Source organism: Natrix helvetica (assembly GCF_964273705.1).
Source record: "Natrix helvetica genome assembly, chromosome: 4".
In the NCBI taxonomy this organism is placed as follows: Eukaryota; Metazoa; Chordata; class Lepidosauria; order Squamata; family Natricidae; genus Natrix; species Natrix helvetica.
The window spans coordinates 119,167,496-119,190,938 of record NC_138550.1 but is presented as its reverse complement, the minus strand read 5'-3'; the positions used below and the strand labels follow the sequence as shown (position 1 = coordinate 119,190,938).

At 35.9% G+C, this 23,443-nt stretch overlaps 2 protein-coding genes across 4 annotated transcripts in view; one reads left to right on the top strand and one right to left on the bottom strand.

Annotated features, from left to right (window-relative positions):
• Nucleotides 1–8,006, top strand: part of EMILIN2 (elastin microfibril interfacer 2) — a 33,963-nt gene extending 25,957 nt beyond the window's left edge. The window contains exons 6-8 of one of the 2 annotated variants that reach the window (XM_081950140.1): nt 850–885; nt 1,634–1,759; nt 4,059–8,006. In XM_081950140.1, the coding sequence (XP_081806266.1) occupies nt 850–885; nt 1,634–1,759; nt 4,059–4,396 (500 nt within the window). In that variant the 3' untranslated portion in view covers nt 4,397–8,006. Of the gene's footprint in view, nt 1–849; nt 886–1,630; nt 1,760–4,058 lie in introns of both variants that reach the window. The other variant, XM_081950139.1, reaches the window with a different exon arrangement.
• Nucleotides 8,007–8,141: 135 nt separating this feature from the next.
• The window catches only part of LPIN2 (lipin 2), a 38,294-nt gene continuing 22,992 nt past the window's right edge, over nt 8,142–23,443 (bottom strand). Inside the window, exons 13-20 of one of the 2 annotated variants that reach the window (XM_081950142.1) lie at nt 23,288–23,367; nt 22,475–22,622; nt 20,779–20,927; nt 20,434–20,520; nt 19,594–19,746; nt 17,470–17,584; nt 14,384–14,487; nt 8,142–11,137 (exon numbers count right to left, since the gene is read on the bottom strand). In XM_081950142.1, the coding sequence (XP_081806268.1) occupies nt 10,993–11,137; nt 14,384–14,487; nt 17,470–17,584; nt 19,594–19,746; nt 20,434–20,520; nt 20,779–20,927; nt 22,475–22,622; nt 23,288–23,367 (981 nt within the window). In that variant the 3' untranslated portion in view covers nt 8,142–10,992. Of the gene's footprint in view, nt 11,138–13,273; nt 13,543–14,383; nt 14,488–17,469; nt 17,585–19,593; nt 19,747–20,433; nt 20,521–20,778; nt 20,928–22,474; nt 22,623–23,287; nt 23,368–23,443 lie in introns of those variants that run through there. The other variant, XM_081950143.1, reaches the window with a different exon arrangement.

The following is a 23,443-nucleotide window of genomic DNA, read 5'->3' as shown; positions in this document are numbered from 1 at the left end:
TAAACATTATTAAGGTTTTTGAAATACCACTTAGGAGCTTGTATAAATCCATTAAGAAGGAAGTTAATTCTTTGGGTACGTCAAAAGGGATGGTTACTTGGGGTTAATCAACAGTAAGAAAGAGAAGCGCTGCGTGATTTCAGCACAATCTGCTATTAACCGCTGCTAGTTCAGGATAAATACGGGTCTCTAATTATGATATTAATGTTTTATAATTTATTTATTTTTCCATTCACGACTGAAACCTGCAAAGGAATCAATTGCATAAATGACTTTTTTTGCAGAGTTTAATGCTAAGTTTAACTAGCTTTCACAGAATATCAAATATTATTATCCAAATTCCTTAACAAAATGACCAGACTTGAAACTCAGTGCTCCGAAGTCAACCCCTCTTTGGAAAGTTCTCCAACAGTTCAGCATCTGTTTCTCTTGGAATTTATAGTGGGAGGTGTTAAGATAGTAGCTGCTAACTCTATCCTTAATTGTTGTTTTGCTGAGAAACAATGTAACTTTTCTTAGTCTGTCTCCACCCATGTCTTCTCTTAGAAATCACTTTAGAGCAAGAATATCCAAGCTTGGCAACTTTAATGGCTGGGTGGAGTTGAAGTCCACAAGTTGTCAAGATTGGACATCTCTGCTCTAGAGCAAAAGGAAAAGTTCTTGTTACACTATCCAAATTCTTCATTTCAGATAGAAGTTCTCAATCTTCATTTCAGATAGCAGTTCTCAAATCACTGAGTTTGAAAAGACCACTCCACAAAATTATTTGAAGGCTGCACTAGTAAAAAGAGACAGAGAGATGAGAATAATTATTTTTAAAATATTTTTTTTCCATATATGTTCTTACAGGTTATCCAAAACCACCCAAATCTCCATCTCCACAAGGTAATGCTATTGCTTCTCTTAATTTCTTGAAGCTAATTTCCACATTATATTTGCTGATAATTTGAAACAATTCATACCATAAATATTATTTCTAGAAATCTTATCTGATGAAATCTTGTTCAGAAAATACATCTCTTAACATAATTTCAAAATATTAAATGATCTCATACTGTACTTAAGGATAATGGAAGCAAGTAGAGAGAAAAATAAATACCCATTTATTGCTTTCTTTTTGTTTACAAAGAAAGTTTGCAATTTTCTTTTTTATCCTGTAGTTCAGTGAGTAATGCTAAAAATGGATATATGGCACAGTGGCTTAAGAAATAATGAATGAAAAAAATGAAATGTGATTTTTTTGTGTAGGTAAAATATGTATGTCATATATTTTGCACATGGATAAAATAGTGAATGAAAGTTTAAGCATGCAAAAAATGGTGAGTAGGATTTTTAAAAGGTAGAGAAACATAAAAGCAATATCTTGAAAGTACTCTAGTACTCAAGTTTCATATAGTTATGGACTTTCTAATTTAAGGAGAAAAATAGATATAGGAGTCATAAATAAATAAATAAATTCAGCACTGTTTGTATAGTATTAATATTTTAATACCAGACAATATTTTGACCATATTAATATTTGTCTTAAACACATTTAAATACAATGAAACACACTTAAACCAATTTCATTGTATTTAAGCACAATGACAATAAAGTTATACTTAAATTATATATTTTTTCTCCAATTTAGTAGGAGCTTTTACTTCTTTGGTGTCTTTCTCTGCTGGCCTTACAAAGAAGCCTTTCCCTGAAGATGTGGGTGTGATACGTTTTAACAAAGTCCTTGTAAATGATGGCAATTATTATAACCCTAACACAGGTAAGGTGCAAGGTGGGGCTATAACTTGAAATTTGCTTGAGAATGTTAATAAATTACAACAGCAGACTTCAATTACTCAGATTAAAGATTCACATTTAATTTTCTGATACTTCATATTTTCCCACCTTTCTGAATGCTACTCAAAATAGAAAGTAACAAGGCAGTCTAGTTGCAGCCTGAATCTGACTTGGTTTCCTTGTTAGTTGACTCTGAAAACCATCTCATTATCTGCTCTGACCACAGTTTTTTATATCCTTACACACAGAATTTATTCTGTTGCAAATGGCTGGTACAGATTGAAGGGTAGGGCGGTGTAGCTATTCCATAAATTGATGTAACTTTGCTCCATGGAAAAGATCAGTAGCAGACCTTGGGCAGGTTTGCAAAAATATTTCCTGGGGGTAGGGGGAAATAGCTTTCTGTATTTTCTGTTCTCATTTTATTTGTGCTATTAAAATGCAATCAGTTATTGTACAGACTTTCAACTGCTTCAGTTTCTTCAAGCTGTATATTTTCTATTTCTGTCTGCAGTTTATATAGTATAACACAAGCAAGTAATGCAGAAATAGCTTGATTTAAACCAGTTCATTTGAATGAAGTATGAGAAACAATGCAGTTTGGAGATTTCTTTTTGCCTCATCAGATTGACACTTACGGTATTGTTTCATTGGCTTAAATTGTTTAAACCATAAGCAAATCAAGTTAATTTAGAGCAGAGGTGGGTTACTCCTGGTTCGGCCTGGATCGGGCGAACCAGTAGTGGTGGTGGCGGGAGGCTCCACCCACCCACCCGGACACTTCTACACATGCGCGCGAGCACAAGCGAACCGGTAGCACAGGGATTTCCAACCCACCTCTGATTTAGAGCCTATAAATCCTGTAAACTTAGTCAAGGTTATAATGTTAAATTCTGGAGTAGCCAGAATGACCAGTTCTGAAGTATTCAGGACTTGTGGTTCTGTTTAGTATGTGGGTGACTTTTTTCCACCCTGCATCTCTAAGGAAGGGTCCTTGGTGCTCTCTGAGCTTGGTTATTTTCTTGCATTAGCATTTCGTTAGCTAAACTAGGTAACATCATCAGTGCACATCATCTTTCAACTTTCAGAGGTGCCGCTCTGCAGGACACTGTATGTGAGACCTGTCCATTCAGAGTCTGAGTGGTGAACAACAGACTTTAACTGAATCCTGACAAGACTGAATGGCTTTGGTTTGGGGGACAGTCCGGTTTTAAGATTAGATCATATCTGATGCTGGATGGAATCACATTGCCCCAAATATAACCTGTGTGCAATCAGGAGGATTCTGGACTCACAATTCCTGCTCACGAAACAGGTGGCTATCATGGTTAAGAGGGCACTTGCACTTTTGTATTGTACATCAGGCATATATATCCTGGATTAAGGGGTCCTACTCACAATCATTCATGCCAAGTCAACTCTCAGTTTGACAGTTGCAATGTGTTGCACATGGGGCTACCCTTAAAGTGGGCGGCTGATGTGAGAGGTTATGTGAATTTCTGGTAGATTGCATTGTTATACCTCTGCTGTGCAAGCTGCATTTGTGCCTGGGTCTGGTATTTTAAAGATTTAAATAGCATGAGATCAGTTTTTGAGAGACCAGTTTTTTAAATTCCCAATTTTATCTGCCCATCCCGTCGTGCAACAGATTCTGTCATCTAAGGAGTTACATTTCATGAGCTCTAGGCAAGAGCGACTTTTTAGTGCCTGCATCATGGAATCTTTTCACCTCAGAGTTGAGGTCAGCCTCACCATCCCTTGGAAGGTCTCTCAAGACCCGATTATGTCAACAGGTGTGGGGACACCAGGGGACGGATGAACTTGTGAGATGGCTCATCATTTTTAACATCCCTCCATTTTATTATTTTGTTATTCTTAGTTCTTCTTTTAGAGTTTTTAGTGTTGTTTTAATAATAATTATATCATGTTTTAAGTCATGATTGTTTTATATATCTACTCTTTTATTGGACTGTTGCATGCCGCCCAGTCATTTCTGTGAGAGAGACAATGAATAATAAATAAATAAATAAATAAATAAATAAATAAATAAATAAATAAATAAATACAGACAGACAGACAGACAGACAGACAGACAAATAAACAAACCCTAACTATTCTGTGGAGAATTCTGCTTTACTAATTCTAATAAAATAGAAAGCTTTCACAGAAAAACTGTAGTTTCATCTCTTCGTCTGGAAAAAAAAACCCTCAAATAAATATGCACTTGTCCTGTTGTAAGAATTAGAGGGTATGTGTTATTTACTGATACATCTTTTTTGCAGGTGTCTTTACATCTCCATATGAAGGTCGTTACCTAATCACAGCTGTTGTAGTTCCTGAGAGAGGTGAATATATTGAAGCAATGCTGTCAGTCTCCAATTCAAGTGTTGCTCAGCTTCACACAGCTGGCTATAAGAAAGACCAACCTGAACATCGCAAGCCAAGATCAGGGAAACGGATTTGTGGTGGAACTGGGGCTTTTCAACTTGTTCTCCATCTCAAAACAGGTGCAGAAGTAGGCGTTGTAGTTACTGGGGGCAAGCTAGCCTATGCAGACTCTGATGAAATATATTCTACATTCAGCGGAGTATTTCTGTACCCTGAAATTTCTCAGACTTGAGCAGAAAATAAAACCTGAATTAAATATCTAGAAATTGAACCTGAAGAAATAATGAATGAATTGGAAAGTGTTAATGTTGCTTTTTCCATTTTTCTATATTTTGATAATTTGGCTTAAGTGCTGCTCTTATCTATGTTTCTTCTCCTATTTGCCTTTTATTTATAGAGTATGGTTATTTATGTATATACCTAATTTGGTGTAGTAATTAAGGCATCTGGCTAGAAACCAGAAGACCATGAGTTCTAGTCCTACCTTAGAGACAAAACCAGCTGGATGACCTTGGGCCAGTCACTTTCTCTCAATCCTAGGAAAGAGGAAGTGGCAAACCACTTTTGAAAAATCTTATCAAGAAAACTGCAGGGACTTGTCCAGGCAGTCTCTGAGAACTGGACACAACTGAATGTAAGAAAAGAAATATGCATACCAAGACAAGCTATGGTTGCATTATAAAATGGTCAAAATATATGTTTTACAATAATTGTGAATATCTGAGAGAGCTGTGATGATAATATAATGGGACTTTATTCAGATTTCTATATACAATATATTTGATATCTTTTTATTGTCTCAATCAACTCATGCATTCTTTTTATTAGCTTCCTTTAGCTATAGGGAGTTCACACTAGTAATATTGATCACAGGGATACTTTGCATGTGATTTAAAAGGTATTTCATTCCCAAACAGATGTCATGGCACTTGATTATCTCACAAAATCTGAAAATCTAGTGAAGGAGCACCCATCACTATCTTCCAAAATTAAAAGCGGTTGAGATTTTGAATGATAGCCACGTTTCATGAAATCTTTATGTATGCACCTGAAGTCTCATGAAGGTTTGGTCATTTGCATATTAAAATTTATGAGCATTCTGTTGCTTGAAGGCTCATTTGAGATCATTCAAGGATCATTCATTCGAGATCATTCAAGGATGGGAACTTCATTTTTGTTCCAAGGACCACTTCATCTTGAGTAATTTGAGATGGTCTATAGCCCAATGCTGAACACTGTAAGAGCTAGAACTGCACAAGGCTGTCCTTTTTTCTACCTCTTATCTCTTTTTAAATGTATTTTGTCAGAAAATGAATAGAATACTTCCAGATGGCTTTTAAAATTCAGCTTACACCCATTTTAAGCTGTTGAGATCATTGCAACAACTATGCAATGAGTCTTATTGTCCCTCATGCGAGACTAGAATTGAGACGTTGGCATGCATGACTTCATAAGTCATACAATTTGCAAATTATAGTTTATAACTTTGTAATGTGAAAATCGCCATTATAAGTCATGGCAAATGGCTTACTAGCTTGCCTGACTCTGGTCAATTGTGCCTTATTTAACACACAACATTAAATAAAACAACACAATTTTGAATCTTACATGTTTATTGCCTATATCTAGTGTGTGTAACACAAGAAAGAATAAAATTAATTCATAGCTTTATCATCTCTATAATACTCTTATTTTCTACGGAATTGTTTTAATTTTTTCAAAATTCTCATTTCCTTCTGTCAATTTTCTACCAATTCTACATTATCTGAATCCATTTTTAAAAAAACCACATATCCAATATTTGCACCAGCTTCTACAATTATTATAACAATGTTTTATTTGTTCCAGAACTTCTTTATTTAATGTTTTAGTAATTTACAAGTTCACAAGAGAACACTAAACTGTATTATTCATTCATATGAATTACTTTTAGAGCAGACTATGGTAATAGCAGCCTGCCAAATAACACTTTTCTTCTACTTCGTAAGTTACAAATGATGCATAAGAGCTAGATTTATTAAGTATTTCTCATTAATCTTCTGTCTTGAGGTCACAGAAATAGTTGTCTTTCATTGTTCCATGAGCCATCCCTGAAGGATTGTTCCTAAGCAACATAAAGCAAACTTCCTCCTGAAACATGAGCTCATTTTTAAACTGATACATATGTAGAAAAATGTTTTCTATCTCAAACTAGAAGCATTATTTTCTTCAGAATTTTATGAAAACATGTAAGTATGAAATTGTTCATTTGTTGCAGTTCACTCAAATGAAGCAAAATTATCCCCACCCCATAATCAATAAGTTTATAGCTTTCTGTTTTACCATTTCACCTGGATCTACTTGAATGCAAAGCTGGTAATTTTAATTTCTAAAAATAAATAAATTAATCTATTCAGATATATTGAAAAATAACACAATGCTGTGAGATAATCATAAGGGCCGAAGAGGGCCACAGTGCTATATATTTTAGAAATATTTGTATTACAATTAATCATTGTGAACAGCTGCTTTAACATTTGAAAGCAACAAGCAGCTTTTAGAATTAGAAAAAATCCTCTTCTGGGAATTACAACATTTAGAAACAATATTATATTTCAAGCATTTTAGGACTAGTTGAATAAAACTCAAAATATATTGTTTGTCCAGGCTGCTAATTTATCATTGCTTTCAATAGCAGGGCCTATACACATCCTGTAGAAGGGATGGCAGAACCTGGGATGGAGTGAAAAGGGCAATTAGCCTAGAAACTCTAGATAGCCACAAGAAAAGTCCACCCCGCTCCCCCTAAATGCTGTTGACCCTTATCTAACTAAACAGGTGTCAACCCTTAGTTGACAAGATTCCTGTGCACTGGCTTTTTGCACTAATCAGTTTAATTGAACCTTCATGTGTGGACTTGGTCTTTCATGCCTGATATATTGTTATTCCCCACATACTATATGTCATTTTCAAATTTGGTTTTGCATGTTTTCAAATTATATAAGCTATTTCAGAAAAATGGATACATATCCATTTTATCTTGTCTTCATTTTGCATACGGTTGTTCAGTTCTTCTTTTACAATGAGTGTACTCAAAAGTAGAACAATGTTTAAGTATTTAATGGCATCAAGTGTGTATTTTCAACTGGAAATTTGCTGCTGGTTAGACAATATACTTTAATGAAGAAATAGTTGCCATCTCCTTTTCACCATCTACCTTTGTCCAGTTCAGTCACTTCACATTTTTTATCCATTTACTGGCTTCATCTTTGAGTTTATCTTCATATTATAGGGGATTTATGCAGTTCACACTCCATATTTCTAGGAAATGTCAAAGGCAAATCACTTTATATTGTTTTCATCATAGTTTTCAAACATTTGCATATAATAGCTGAATTCTTACTGATCCTTGTTGGACTCATTTCTTGGTTAGCCAAAACATTCTAAATATTTATCGCACATGCAATAAGACATTCCAAGTGGGAGAACAGTAGAAATAGTGGAGTATTTTTGTTCCAATTTCTAGTTCTTATATTCTATTTTATATCCTGAGTATGCACCATACTGATTCTTCTCAGTACTCCTCGCCCAACGCCTTCTTCCAGTAGTTTTATGGTCAAAGGATTATATTACTTTAATTTATCCTGAGTTTCCAGTGTTTCTATTTCCATTGCACTGACAAATTTGATAATGCTACTATAACTGCCAAATAACTACATAGGCTACAGAGTACAGCACCCAGCCATAAGTGCAACCACTAGAATGTGAACTATTTTTATACAATGGCAGTAGCTGTATTGTTCTTATTTGGTTCTTCAGCAGAACAACATTAACATGAAATTGGGTTTTAACACACTCATTTTTCATTCTCTTGTCCTGTCCAAAATACATGGTACTATAGAGTTCTTCCTCCTGCATTTAGAATTAAATTTTAATTCTCATAATATCTATAAATATTTATTATGCTATAAACATTTCTATGGAAACAGACACAGGTGTAATTTTACTATAAACTTTATTAAACAATATGATATGACATTTTTCCAAATACATCCAGTTTGTACCAAAAATCACTGTTCTGGAATGTTTTTTGATTAATAAGTAAACAAAGTTATATCAAAGGAAAAATCCAACCACAGTTAACAATGTTTCAAGAGTTTTCTTCTTTCTCGCAATCTGTTCAAGTGTAGAGCTTGTTTTTAAAGTTTCAAAATTTTGCTGGTTACGAAACCAACTTTATTTGTTGCAAGGTGAGAAAAGACATATGTTTTCATGTATTTTTATTGTATTTGGCATTTTAAGACCTCTTAGCAATACTTTACATATTCTAATAGTCTATATATGATATATCATACTAATTGAATACATTTAGAGTTAACCAATTCTGAGTCATGAAATTTAGTGAAATATTAATTTTCCAAATGAAGATATATTTTTCAACCAATATATTAACAGTAACATTTTTTTTAAAAAAGAATATATATTCATTTTTTACTGAAATACATTCTGTCTTCTGGACAATTCGAACAGAAAGAAATAACACCAACATTTTGGGTCCTGTTTTATGTTTTTTAAAAACATCTGCAGAGATTCAGATCAAGATTTTCAGCTCATTTAGATTGCAGTATTTATTTATTCCAATTAAATAATTTAACTGGTGCAGCTATTCATTATATTTCTAAAGTAAAAGTAACCATATTTTGAAAAAAAAGACTGACATAGTAAACAAACATAAATGTCCATTTCTTTCACAGAAAGAATTAGCTTACATGTACCTCTCCAAAACAGGAATAGTACAAGCATTGTTTTCCAACTTATCAGTATTTGCTACCAGGAAATAGATTAAAGATGAGCTCTATCAGAAAGTGAATACTGAGACAAAGTTCATCACTGGCCAGCTCTAGTTACTGAAGCAAAATCCAAACTTAATATATAATTATCCAATAACAGTATCCAGAAATATTTAAATAGATAATAAACAATCACCATGTTAAGACTTGTATATTTGTTGCAATGAAAAGTAATGTTTGGATCAGGATGACTCAAGCACTTTTCAAATTTAACAACAGAATTCTGAGTGCATATAAGTATGTAATGGAATTCTTCCTTGAAAAGCAATTTGGAAATTCTCAACATTCAAAAAATAAGCCATAGGGTTTCTCAATTCCAACCACTTTATCACAAAAAAATTAACTCCAGATGACTTCATGGTGTTAGGGATTCAATTTATCAAAATAAAAGTATAAAGCATTACTAAAATGCAAACTAAATAACACTGCAGTATAGAACAAATATCACAACTTTTGAGGATGCTAATGGAATTTTTTTCTTTTTGTTTTACTAAATTTTAATCAAGAAAGTGCTTTATCAAATATCAACATAATGACATAATACACTAATGAATTTGATACAGTACAATTGGCAGTGACTAATCTAAATTGTATACTTTGAGCGTAGAGAATATTGGTTGGGATGTAGATTTGTTTCAAATGTACTACATTGCAGTCCAAACACTGTTTATTTCATTGGTGTTAAGAATCTGTACACTTAAAATAGTCTAAAAAATGCCAGACCTTGAAATTTCTAAATTTTTTCAGATATATTTTCTATACAAATTCAATAGAAAATAGGTCATTCTTCCTAACACTGTGAAACATTCTTTCTACACACTACTGCAACATGAACTCAAATCAATAGCTGACCTTATCTTTTGATATATTTACATATGTTTCAGTGTCAAGAAAAAAACACCCATTCACAAATGTTGCCTGCATTTATGCCTATCCATTCTTAAAATCTGAGATAAAATTTAAGATAATCTTTAAAATTATTTTGCTAGGACGTAAGGGTAAAAACCTGCTAAATCTGCTGCATTATCTATAGACATTTCCATTAACAGATTGTGCAGCAGTGGAAAACAAATGAAATAATGTGAGACAACTGCTACTTCATCCAGAACTTTCATTATTTTTTTAGAATCACTGTGCAGCTAATACAAAATATTTAATCAGAACTGACATTTATAGCTGTTTCAAAATAATTCACTGACCTGCACCTTTTTTTATCAAATGGATAAACCCTGATTCAGAGGTCCTGAAAAGCAAAACAGTTGTCCCAGTTTTAAAAATTGACTATGTGCATTGCCATTTACTTAGAAAGCAAGTTTATCCCTGAATATTTTCTGTGTATGTTGCTAATAACTTTTCCATCATACGTAAACTAAATGTAATTAGGAAACAGCAACAATCTCCTGTTTTGCAGCAAAGAACTTCTTATCATTCTGTGGACTTTCAATTTCACGTAGTAGTTTACCAAAGGAAAAAAGTGCTGCAAGTAAAAAGCTCGTACTGTGTTGGGTTTAAACAGACTGCTAAAGGCAAACCTGCATAAATGCATAATTAAAAATAGCATTTTTACTTTGATTTCATTATTCTAGCTTTACCCATTAACCACTACATTCTTAAGACACACATAGAGAACTGCATGATGTTTTCAGTTGTTGCATCTAAAACACCTTAAATGCTATTTTGATTACCATCCAGAATAGCAGACCAAACAGAAATGCTCTACGAGTTCCACACTTTTTTTTTGTATTTCATATACTGTACACTTGAAGATGAAAAGCTAAATTCATCCATTTTCCTTCATTTGAAAATTTGCTATTTCAGAAGATTATTTTTCCAGTATCTTTTAAAAAAAACAGTAGGCTTGAGTAAAGAAGAAAGGAAATAGTTTTTGCATTTCATTGGTTTGTATCAATGAATGGCTCTTCCTGCATTTAGTAAGACATATGGTACCAAAACAGTAAGTGACCTCTCCAGAAAGAAGCTGTTTGTGTGAGTAATGCTATTAAGCTAAATCTTCCATATTCACTTCAGGAAGCAGTTTTCTCCAGTAGCAAAAGGAACTGAATTCTGGGCACACAAAAGCAGAACTCTGTTCTTTATTAATTAGTGGAAACAAATGTTCCACAAGTTCATTTAATCTGTAATACCTGTATACAAAATAAATTAGAAAAAACAATGCATTATCCTTATAACACAATATTACATATACTTACTCTAAAGAAGCATGTCCCACTGTTTAACTGTACTTATGCAAAGGTTAATAGTGACATTCAAGTCTTAACAAATGCTAAATTCATGAATATATATTTGAAGATTTTAATTACAATTGTAAAAACATACAAAACTCAGAAAAAGAAAAAAAAGTGCAAAGAAAAGAACAGTAGGGAAAGAAATATATCGAAAAAACCAAAAACAGAAAAAGTTGCAAAGAAGTGCTTGCAATCTTCTTAACAGAAATTTTAAATGCATATATATATTTATCTTTCTCTAAGGGTACAAAATTTCCTTCTTTCCATAGTCTACTCTTTCTAATCACCAAATCCAAAAATCATAAATTTGTTTTTTTCTTTTTGTCAGCAAAAAGCCCATATTAGCCCATTTGCTAATAAAAATAGTAGTTGATTTTCTCTAACCAAGTTTCTTTTGCCTTATCTGCTAGTTCCATTATCTAGCCAACCATTCTTCCACTGTAGGTATAGCTAGTCCTCAACTTATGATTAGTCGTTTAGTGACTGTTCAACAGGCTTATCTTGGGGATACTTATGATGTGGATTCAAAGTTCTGACAGTCTGACCTCCTCCTGCAGACATGTAACCAAACTTCAAGTGCTCAGTAATACAGCCACTATCTGCAGCATCACATGATCATGTGACCATATTTTACAATGGTTTTGCTAAAAACCAGCAATTATTTCCAGTTTTTGGCAAAACCATGCCCATAGCAAACCAATGGTTTGCTTTATCAACCATAACATTCTCTTAACCAACACAAAATAGGTCACAGACATATACAAATTTATCACAGGTACTTGTGAATTTAGAGAAAACATCTGAAAAAGTTCTGACATGAGTTAAAGGGAAAGCAATATTCTAAGTGGTGGGCAGAGAGAATAAAAACCCTGAAAAAAACAAGACACCAGAGCCATCAGAAGCAAGAAAATCCTTCTTTCCTCAGCTATTAAAAAGGGAGAGGGTTAAATCTAATTTGTCTTTGATCTGAACTTTTCTCTCACTGGTGAAAGCATCTCTTTTAGTTCAAAGTCATGTAGGCCAGTGGTCGGCAAGCCGCGGCTCGCGAGCCAAATGTGGCTCTTTACACATTTTAATGCGGCTCTTCTGTATGCCGGGCGCCCGCACCCCTCCCTCCTCTCGGGCTTCGGAGGGAAGCTTCTGCAAGTAACAAGTCTCCCAGGCTGTAATTTGCCGAGCTGTACGCGCGCGCCTGTTTTCCACGGCGTGGAGCAGCGGCGAGATTCTGCGCGGCGAGCAATGATTCCGGGGGCCATCAGTGGGGGGGCAGGGTCCCCTCTTGCGTTCCTCATCTTCCCGGATGGCCCCTGGAATCATCGCTCGCCGCCCAGAATCTCGCCGCTGCTCCACGCCGTGGAAAACAGGCGCGTGCGCACAGCTCGGCAAATTAAAGCCTGGGAGACTTGTTGTCAATCGCCCGGGCATTTCGTGGGAGGGCTGTAAACTTCCCTCCGAAGTCTTGGGAAGTTCTGAGGAGCCCCCCAAGGCAAAACGCCGCTGCCAGGTAGTTAAAAGTACGTCTCTGATTCGTCTCTGTCAGTCTCTCTCTGATTCCCTCCCTCACTCCCTCTCTCTGTTCCTCTGTCTGTCTGTCTGTCTCATTCACACACACACACACACACACACTGTGGTCACCTTGTTGAGTGTTCCAATCACATTTGAAACACACTCAACAAGGTGACCACAGTGTGTGTGTGTGTGTGTGTGTGTGAATGAGACAGACAAACAGAGAGGAACAGAGAGAGGGAGTGAGGGAGGGAATCAGAGAGAGACTGGCAGACACACACACACACACACACACACACACAGACAGAGAGGGGGAGGGAGGGAGAGAAAGATAGACAGACAGAGAGAGAGACACACACAGAGTGAGTGATTAAGTGAATGAGTGAGAGACAGACACACCCACATACACAGAGTGACAGAGAGAGGAAGGGAGGGGAGAGACACAGAGGGAGAGACAGACACACACACACACAGAGTGAGAGACAGACAGACACACACACAGAGAGTGACAGAGATGGGGGAAGGAGGAGAGAGAGAGAGAGATACAGAGAGAGAGACAGACAGATAGACACCCAGAGAAAATGACAGAGGGAGACAGAGAGGGAGGGAGGGAGAGAGAGTCAAAGAGCCAGAGAGAGAGAGAGAGAGAAAAAGAAAAAAAGAAAGTGGGAGAGAGAGATGAAATTAAAATCAACAACATACAAACCTGACTTACTCAAACTATCCAAGGAAATGCAAGGCCAATGTTCACATTAGTGGTTGTGACTTTGTCAGTCATTGTCAGGATGTAATTTTCTCTACATTGTAAGGCAAATTTTACGGAATTTAATAATATTTAATCGATAAATAATATCGTTCTAAAGTTTTTGTTTTATTAGTTGTGTTATTTGTATCCTCCCGACCTATGTGGATACTTGCATGCAGAATATTCTCAATAAAAACTTATTGAAACTAAAAACAGTGTACCATCCTATGTATTTTCGGTTTTAAAAATGCGGCTCTCCAAATAAATCTCAATCGTGGTTTTGGCGAGATTTGGCTCAGTTGAAAAAAAAGGTTGCCCACCACTGATGTAGGCAATATCCTAATTTTCACCAATCTGGGACTTCGAAATCCAGGAAATATTAACCAATTTAGGAACCATTAGAAGATTCATTCAAGTTAGAATATTTATGCTATGCAACGTGAACGGAGCTAACAGATGCAAAGACTATTAAAATTAACTTCTGGGTCCACTGTTCAGAAATATCCTTCAACATATTCAGTGATAGAATATTTTCTTCACTCTTTAATTGAGGTCAAATTTAAGAGTTCTTCTCCTTTAATTGTAATCTTTAATTCCCTGTAGTGGCTGATTTTAAAAATATCATCTTATTTTTCAAAATAAAATCATTTTCCCATGGGAAGGAGGTAATAATTATAATATTTAATTCTAAAATCATATTTAAAATCCACCTGTATAATTAGTCTGTAATTTTTGAAAATTAAAATTATAATCCTTCCTTTTGCGCTACATTAAAGAAATGCAGTTCTTTGACTATTGGTCAATTTACAATTACACATTTTAAAGTAATAACAACTATGACTTCACACAATATTGTAATCTTTCCCAAGCTATTTTAAAAATCCCATACTTACGAAGATTTGTTTCCTTTTGTTTGTTCCTGGATAAGTTCGCCCTTTGGGTTAACTGTGAATATTCTGCAGGCTGGAACTCCAACTTGCATATAGGCATAGACATCCTGCAGACAAAACAGAACTTAATTGTATGTCAGTCTATAGAGATGATGCCAATTTTATTAATTATCAATGTATTTATCAATGACATAGGCACTCAAATAATTTTGACATAGTTCTAAATTTTTGATTAATTTAGAAAAGTTAGTTATATAATTAAATTAAAGCTTCCTAAGTGCATCTCAGAAAATACTGGATAGATATTAACTTCTAACATTTCTATCCTTCCTAATCTTCTGACAATAGATTATATATTATTGCTCAGCCTTGAAAAAATGAGTTGACTGGGAAAGCAACCTTCAGCTAAAGACCTGAATCCAAGCAAGGATGTGATTAGAAAATTTTACTTTTATTTGGCAGAGGGAGGAATTTCAGCTAAAAACCCAAATTAAATCTAATAAATTTCTCAATTTTTGGAGGGGATCGTTAACTACACGTCCAGTCCTGGATCGACTGAGTCGAAAGCTGGAAGGAGCTACACAAGGGGTGTGACTTCACAGTTATACACTCAGTCCCATTGGATGCTGGATGGAGTTAGCCCACTCTGACTGCTAGCTCCACCAATTGTGGAGAAACTAGATGTAATGATTGAAATAAAATAAGCATGACAAAAGGGAAATTTATTTAACAGGAAAAAAAATCCATATAGTACTATAGATTTAAAATATCTGAAGATTCTTCAGCTCATTTGATTAGGTTTTGTCCAGCTATAGCCTTGTTTTCGTTTCAATTTACTACATATACCCAGGATGGCGAACCTATGACACACGTGCCACCCATTTGTCAGGGCACACGAGGCATTGCCCTGTTAGCTGGCCAGCGCGCGCATATTCAGCCTTTTTAAAAGCCATTTTTCGCCCTCCCCAGGGTCCTTTTTAGTCCTCCAGAGGCTTCAGGGAAGCCTCCTGAAGGACCCTGAAGCCTCCGGAGGGCCTCCAGGGAGGTGGGGGAGGCTGTTTTCGCCCTCCCCAGGCTTCTATAAAGCCTCTGGAGCCTGGGGAGGGCAAAAAAACATGGAAAAATGTGGGGGGAGTGCCTCTCATGTGTGCATGTGCACTGGGGGGGGGGGTGTCGTGCGTTGCATTATGGGTGCGGCACACCCACGCACGACCCCCATGCACTCCCCCCCCTTATAGCACACGAGCCAAAAAAGGTTTGCCATCACTGACATATACCATTACATTTTTGGAAGGAAATATTATACTTAAGGAACTCACTGTGATGTTGAATTATATTTTCAAGCATGGCATTTGTTAGCTTAGAAAAATCTTTTGCTCCATTAAGCTTAACTTACAGCAAAGAATAATTTTACCTAATTGAGAATACACTTATGCTCCTTGTCTTCAGAAATGAATCCAGGATATGAGTTTGTTATATACTTTTTTAAAAAGACTGTTTCAAAAATAGGGAATTAATGCAATTCATTGCTATAGAATTTAGATTTAATGGTAAAATTAAGACCAAATTAACTTCACGGGTAGTCTTCACTTAATAAGTCTAATTGTGACTGGCAACTCAAATTAAATGAAGCAGTTGTTAAGCAAAACATCACAGTAAGCCCCCCTTAGCAACAGCCATCCTGACAGCAATCCCCAAACAAATACAGCCATCTGACTGAGACTTGTGACATTCTGCTAGCTTTCCCATTGACTTTTCTTGTCAGAAGCTGATTGGGAAAGTCTCAAATGACAGTGTTAAGACCATGGAAAGCTGTGATAGTCATAAGTGCAAAAAGTCATAAATCAGTTTTTTCAACACCGCTGTAATTTCAAAGAATTGTTAAACAATGGCTGTTAAATGAGAACTTTTTCTCTATTATTTGTAGAATGGAGGCAAGTCACTGGATACAGAATGGAAATTACCCAATTTTGCTAGGTATTTATATGGATCCTTCCATAATAGGCTTGTAACATACTGTCTTGTAACAATAATTTCATTTCAATCATATACTTTAGAAAAAAAAGGAAACCAGTGACGTGCAGTCAGGTGAGGCAAATGAGGCACAGCCTCACTGCTTTCATCATGAAAAGAAAAAAAAATGTAAAAGGAAAAAACTAAGCTAGTTGCTGCCTCACCGTGGATGACTCTGCTTAACTGTTAAAAAAAGCCTCTAAAAAGCGCCCTCTACTACGAGGCAGGAGAACTGCATGCCTCCTGTAGTCTGACTTTAGGTGTTTTATGATCACTCGAGCAGAGTTAAGCAAGGGTTAAAAGCCTAAACATTCCTGACGTAGTTGAGGCAGCAGTTCTCTTGCCTCATAGTAGAGGGCGCTTTTTTAGAGGCTTTTTTTAACAGTTAAGCAGAGTCATCCACGGAAGCCAGGCAAAGAGCCATGCTGTAGCACACACGCTTTCCCCCAGCCTCTTTCTTTTGGAAGGCTCAGATCGGCTCCCTTCTGGCTTCTCTGCCTCTCCTCTCAACCCAGCCTGCCAGCAGGAGGTGAGTGGGTGGGCTTTATTGCGTTCCAGGCATTTCCCACCCAGACAACAAGCTGCATTTGCAATGGTGGAGGTGTTTGGGGAAGGCAGCAGGGGAATGGGGGAGAGGGGATGGCAGAGGAGCTGCTTTCAAGCCACTGGAAAAGATATCCAATCCAACTTTTGTGTGTGTGTGTGTTTGTTTGAGAGTGAATGAGAGAGGAAAGGGGGTAGGAGAGAGTCCAATCCAACTTCTGCGTGTGTGTGTGTGTGTGTGTGTGTGTGTGTGTGTGTGTGTTTGGAGAGGGGGAGGGAGGGAGAGAGGGAGGAAGGAGGGGAAGGGAGAAGAAAAAGAAAAAAGGAAACTTATTTCGCAAAGGATAAAAACAAATGCTGTCGTTTTAAATCAGAACTGAGCATGTCTGGCTGTGGAATTCTGGGAGTTGAAGTCCACAAGTCTAAAAATATTTGAAACCCACCACTGTGTCAGTGCCTCACCAGCCATAAATCTCACCGCACGTCACTGAAGGAAACAAATGGTAAATTCATTGTAGGATGATGCAACTTACATTAGATCTGTTCCCAAAAGCTGCATAAAAAGGCTGTTCACACGGACCAAATAAGTTCTTAATATCATTTAAACATTCAATTTTGAATTTCTCTGGCTTTTTTTCTATAACTTCCCTGCAAGGAGAAATACGAAATGTGATTATTTCCATTTGCTGTCAGAATTTCTTGTGAAATGTAGAAACAATTTTCTTTATTTTAAATAAGTTATAAATATTCTGTTGGTAATATAAGGACCATTTTACATTTTTGAAAATTTAGAAAAAAATAATGTAACCTAAAAAGATGGCAAATGAACAGGCATGTTTTTCACATGAAATAGTATTAAACATATGGCAGAAACAATGGAAATGTTGGTAGAATTGCTATTCATCCAAACAGTTCAAGTTGATACTGTTTTAAGTTTATATTATTTATAAGCTGCTCAGAGCTTCTAGAAATAGAGTGGCATACAAATGAATTAATAAATATGTACACTGATTATGCCTCTGAGTAAATTTTATTCTGTCTTACCAAGATATTCTCTAGTTTAGATATGTGAGCTTGGAGAGACTACTTACAAGCATGTTTAGCATTGAACTTTGATTCTTGTTTGTGCATACTGGCTAAAAGTGACTGGTACTATTATTAGAAGGAAATGCTACAAGTAGCAAAGTGAGGATTAAGCCTTGAAATCTGTTCTACACCTAATCCATATCAATATTAACCATAATGCAAAAAACTGAAACCATGGTAATCAGTGGAACTCAGAACATCTGTGGTAACACCCATAACATGAACAGCTGCAAAGCTTCTATTACGTCAACTACTGGCAAGAATTAGAAGGAAGGTAGCTTGGTTCACAAATTAAGAGAAAATTTGATCTGACAAATGGTGATTTGGTCTTGTAGAATGGAATTGATGAATCATGGAATTACAAAAGAAAGAGCTAAAATTACGTCAGAAAGTATGAACTGATGTCATTGGGATAGCCTACTGAATGTTATTTTCCTTTGAATGGTAATAAGGAAAGAATCAGTTAGATGTTTGGGAAAAACCATGGAACATTCTAAATAAATGCAATTCATGAAAAAAATATTTGTAAGTAAAATAAATAGATATGGGAACAAAATAAAAGTATACGGAAAAAGCTATTGAGTCATTCAAAGATCCTGGAATGAATGAGAATGGTGATTGCTGAAAAAAATAAGTATGTTTCAAACACATGATTTAAAATATAAGTTTTTATAAGTCATCAATTGTAAGTGAGGCAAAGGAATGAATATATAGGTAGTCCCTAACTTCCACTTGGGACTGGAATCTTGATCGCTGAGTGAAGCAATAATTAAGTGAGATGTCATGTGATTGTTTTACATAACGACTGCAATCCTAGCATTTTCAGTTTTTCAAGTTGTTAAGTGGACAGAGTCCCAGATAAGGAATACTGGGTACCTCAGGGGGTGGGGGGAAGTCTAGGAAACCTGGCACAGGCCATATGTAAATTGAGGGGTTGCTGCAGTACAGTGCAAAGCTGCAGCCAGTCCTGGAAGCCTCAGTCATCCCAACCTGGACCTTCAGCGTGGTAATCTGTGGCGGCTTTGGGGTGCGCAGCTTGGAAAAAGTATGGAACCGACAGCTTGGACAAAGAAGCAAGACTGAAAAGGTCAGTGATATGGGGCTTGTGGCGGGCACTTCTCAGGGATAGCAGTGGTGCTGGGGCTGGTCCAGGCCTGAGGGACAGTGGCAGCTGGCTGAGGCTGCTGAAGATCCCAGATCTCCAGCTGCCAACTAGTGATGTACTACACTGCAGGATGGGAAAAGCCCTATGGCCGTAAATGCAGGAGCTGCCATGCAGCTTACTTTTGATAGCAGGGTGATGCAATAGCTGTAACTTCAAGCACAGATTGTAAGTCTCTTCATACAGTGCTGTTATAATTTCAAACAGTCACTGAATGAATAAGTCAAGGACTACCTGTAAACCTTAAAAGCATGATTGACTAAATAGTTTTTAATATACAGTATATGTAACTGAAACCACACATTAAAATAATGCTACTATGATCATGCCAGGATAAATGACAAAAGCAATCCGTGCAGTTCCTGAAGTTGTATTGCACAACACACTAAATGATCAAAATAAGATGTACCTATGGAAGGCAGAAAACAGGCTGCTGGGTGACAACATCAAAGGACCTTTGGGTAAAATTGTTCCTTTATCGTTAACCCAATGTAAGTATCCTCTTGTCATATCTGCCATTCCAATTGCACGAGCAGAACAATACAGAAACTTGTAGCCATTCCTACATTGGAAAAATTGGTGGTTAATAATATGGCCATCTGCCTGATGAAGTAGATCAGAAAACAATGAAAACTCCTTTGATTAGTAATGACTGTGCAGTTGCAACACTAAAGTAAACTTTTTTTAATCCTTTAAATATCTTCGAATAACTTGTGTGCTTTATTTTACTCTAAAATAACATGTTTACTCTGAAATGATGCAAGACACTGATCCCGTTATTGTTCAGGTTGCCTTTTCTTTCAAATTTCTACAGAAGCCACTTTTTCATCAAACATCATGTTGCGCCTCAGTTAACTCAAAAAGAAAAAGGAATTTAAAAGTCTCTTTTTCATTTTTGCTATAAATTCGTGCATACAGAATTCATAGCAAGGCTACATAACGCAGTTCCTGAAACTCTACAAAATGCATTCAAAACATACTGATAATCCCAAATTAGAAATTTTGGGATGAGGAAAGAATAAATTGAATGAGACGGCACCCTGAAGTCTGGATCAGAAAAGTCTGATAACCTCAGCATATAGCGATACTGTTGCGATATATAATATTCATAGCAGCATTTACTTGTTCATATATTATAAATGTATCATATGTAATCTTCAGATTCCATGTTAGCACACAGAAATGGAATAGAAACGGTTATAAATGCAACTCAAACACACAAATTATTTTGCAAACAATGATAACTTACTCATTAATAGAATGATAGAGTTTTGCAATACCCTGATGAGTCCAATCTTTGCCAAGCTGTGGTAAAATCTGCCCTAAAGCATCAGACCTAAGCCAGAAACAAATAAAAACAATTAATGGTCTTAACTCATATATTACCAATTCTTAATGGAATTTATTTTTGATTAAATCAGCAGGTAAAGTAACTTCAAATGCTTGAATAGAACTAAAAAAATGAGGGCATGCAAAATAGGATTTAGGGACAGTTCTTTTCAGTAACAATTATTCAAAGCGTATCTATTGGAAACAATTGAAATTTAACATCATTGTAGAGTTTTATCAAAAAGAAAAGTGTATTTTAGCTTACTTGGTTATTGTCCCATCAATATCAGAAATGATTATTTTGTCATTCCAGTTCCATAAATATATTGTCCCAGCACAACGGCACGTTCCTTGATACTGAGTTGTAATGCTGAACACAACATCATTTGGTCCATCTCTAAGCTTCAGTTTCTCCTTTAACATGAAAAGATGTAAAAATAATAACTAATAATAACAGTTTCTTTCTACATTATTTTACATTTCAGGTAGTCCTCAACTTATGACCACAACTAAGCCCAATTTTTTTTGCTAAACAAGGCAGTTTGTTAAGCGAGTTTTGCCCCATTTTACGACTTTTTTGCCATAGTTAAGGACTACATGTACTCAACATTTAAAGATCTTAGAGTTATGTTAACATTATTTTTCAAACAGTGCAGGCCTTAATAATAGAACAACAATAAGATGTAAGGCCGTCTTAACTCTAAAAAAAACATTTAAAGTGGACTGATGTGTAAGGAATGTTTTTTAAAGTCTGTTTCTAGTTTCACTCAGCATAACATTGAGATAAAATTGAGATACTAGTAATAATAGTACAATTTACAGTACTAATTAAGTAATTATTAATAGCATTAAAATATTGTAAAATAATCCATAATAAAGGTTTCCCCTGTCTAGTTGTTTCTGACTCTAGGGGGCGATGTTCATCCGCATTCCTTAACCAAGAAAGTCAGCATTATTCAAAGAATTCCATGGCCAGCATGACTATATCCCGAAATGTATGGAACGTTGTTAACTTCCCACTGAAGTGGTTCCTATTTATTTACTCGCATTTTCATGTCTTCAAATTGCTAGGTGGACAGGAGGTAGGGCAAGTAATGGGAGCTCACCCATCATGTGGTGCTTGGATCTCAAAACTGGGCTGTCAGCTTTTCAGCTGACAAGCTCAGTGTCTTTAACTATTAAGCCATCGCACCCCTTAAAATAATCCATACATTATGTATTAATATCCCAAATACATTTAAATTCTTGGACTCTGACAGCTCAGACCATTATGGGATTGCTCTGGAGGATGAGGAAGACTCTGGAGGGTGTTTGGAGACAGAGCAGGAATTAGAGAGGCCTGTTGGCCACCAGGTGGCAGCTGGGTCAGGGAGCAGTGAGGAGAAACAGAGGGAGGTTGCCCCTGATGTGCGTGTACGTAGAGCTGAGAAGTGAAAGGAACAGCTGTGGAGACGACATCATAAAAGGAAGTAAGGACAGCTGGCTAAGGGTGTGGCCCCTCCCAAAGAGTTTATAGGTGGAGCGACGGGAGGGGAATCTTTGCAGGAAACAACAGTCCATTTTACTAGCCGTGGAGAAAGCATTCCGTAAATTTAATCTTGGTTGTTAAAGATAGCTTTCTGGGCTCCTAGCCAAGGGGTGGTTTTATCTCTGTAATTAGTCATGGCAAACAGTCAAGCCTGTGTCTGCATATTCATTGGAATCACGGGACAGAACACAATGTTATTATTATTAATTTTCCAATTAGAAAACAAATTGGGAGATGCTTGAAATATACTTCCTATAAAATCTTTCTAAGGACCAAAACCCAAATAGATCTTAATACTCTCAACTGCATTCTGAGAAAAACCATAATCTAGCGTAGAAAGTCTTCACTGATCGGATTGTTTCCTCAAAAATACACTAGTTAAGTTTATACTAGATTCGTAAGTATTTAATGTTGGAATAAAATAACAACTTACAATTTGATCTGAAGACAATCTAAGTGACTTTCTATAAGAAGTTGTGTTCCCAGAGCTTGAATGTTCACGTAGAGCAGGATCTGCCATTAAGGATTGTTTCAGTTCCTGTGAACTTTCATCATCACTAGAAGATTCATCATCTGGAGGCCTGAAATGACATAGACAAGATGTATCAGACGTTCAGAGATTTATTTCAATATAGCATCTCGTAGCTTGCAATATGTAACAGCATATTTGGATCAAATATTGCAAAGGAAGACTATTTTTTTACTAATTCAAAAGCTGGTTTTGCTTGAATTAAGGATTGTTTGAATTCTTGGTTTTCTGGTTTTGCTTGAATTAAGCCTAGTTAAGATATCGTATAGTCACAAGTATTGTAGAACTTATGCAGCTATTTAAGCTGCTTGACGAGGGACCCAAGAGATCCAAGTTATCTTTAGTCATGGAAGTTAACCTTTGGTAACTGTTTCTCAACCAGTTTTTTTTTTTTTTACATTCTGAATTTTAGAAAAATAAAAAATGCCACAGTGGTCATAGCATTCTAGCACTTTTTTTGAAACAGGAAAAAATTAAAATGGAATATTATGATGATTTTTTCTTCCTCTATGCAGCTCAGAATTGAATACTGCATTTCAGAGTTCAGGCCAGGGATTTTAAAGGTGTTACCAGAAGATTCTACAGACGGAGGGTAAAATCTTTTTTATGAAAGGTTCTATCAATGGTGTACAATCCTTCCAAAAACTTCAAAACATTATGTATTTTTAAAAAACCACTTTTCTAGAAATGCATAAATTGATTTTTAAAGTAACATACCGGCTTTCAACTTGTTCCTTTATAGTTGTTGATTGGTCATTTTTTGGAGCCTCAAATTTTCCATCCTTTGTTTCTGGAAGCTACCATCAGAACAATATGTTAGGATCACCTAATTTTGCATTGTCACTTCAACAAAAAGGTAATTGTTGCATTCCA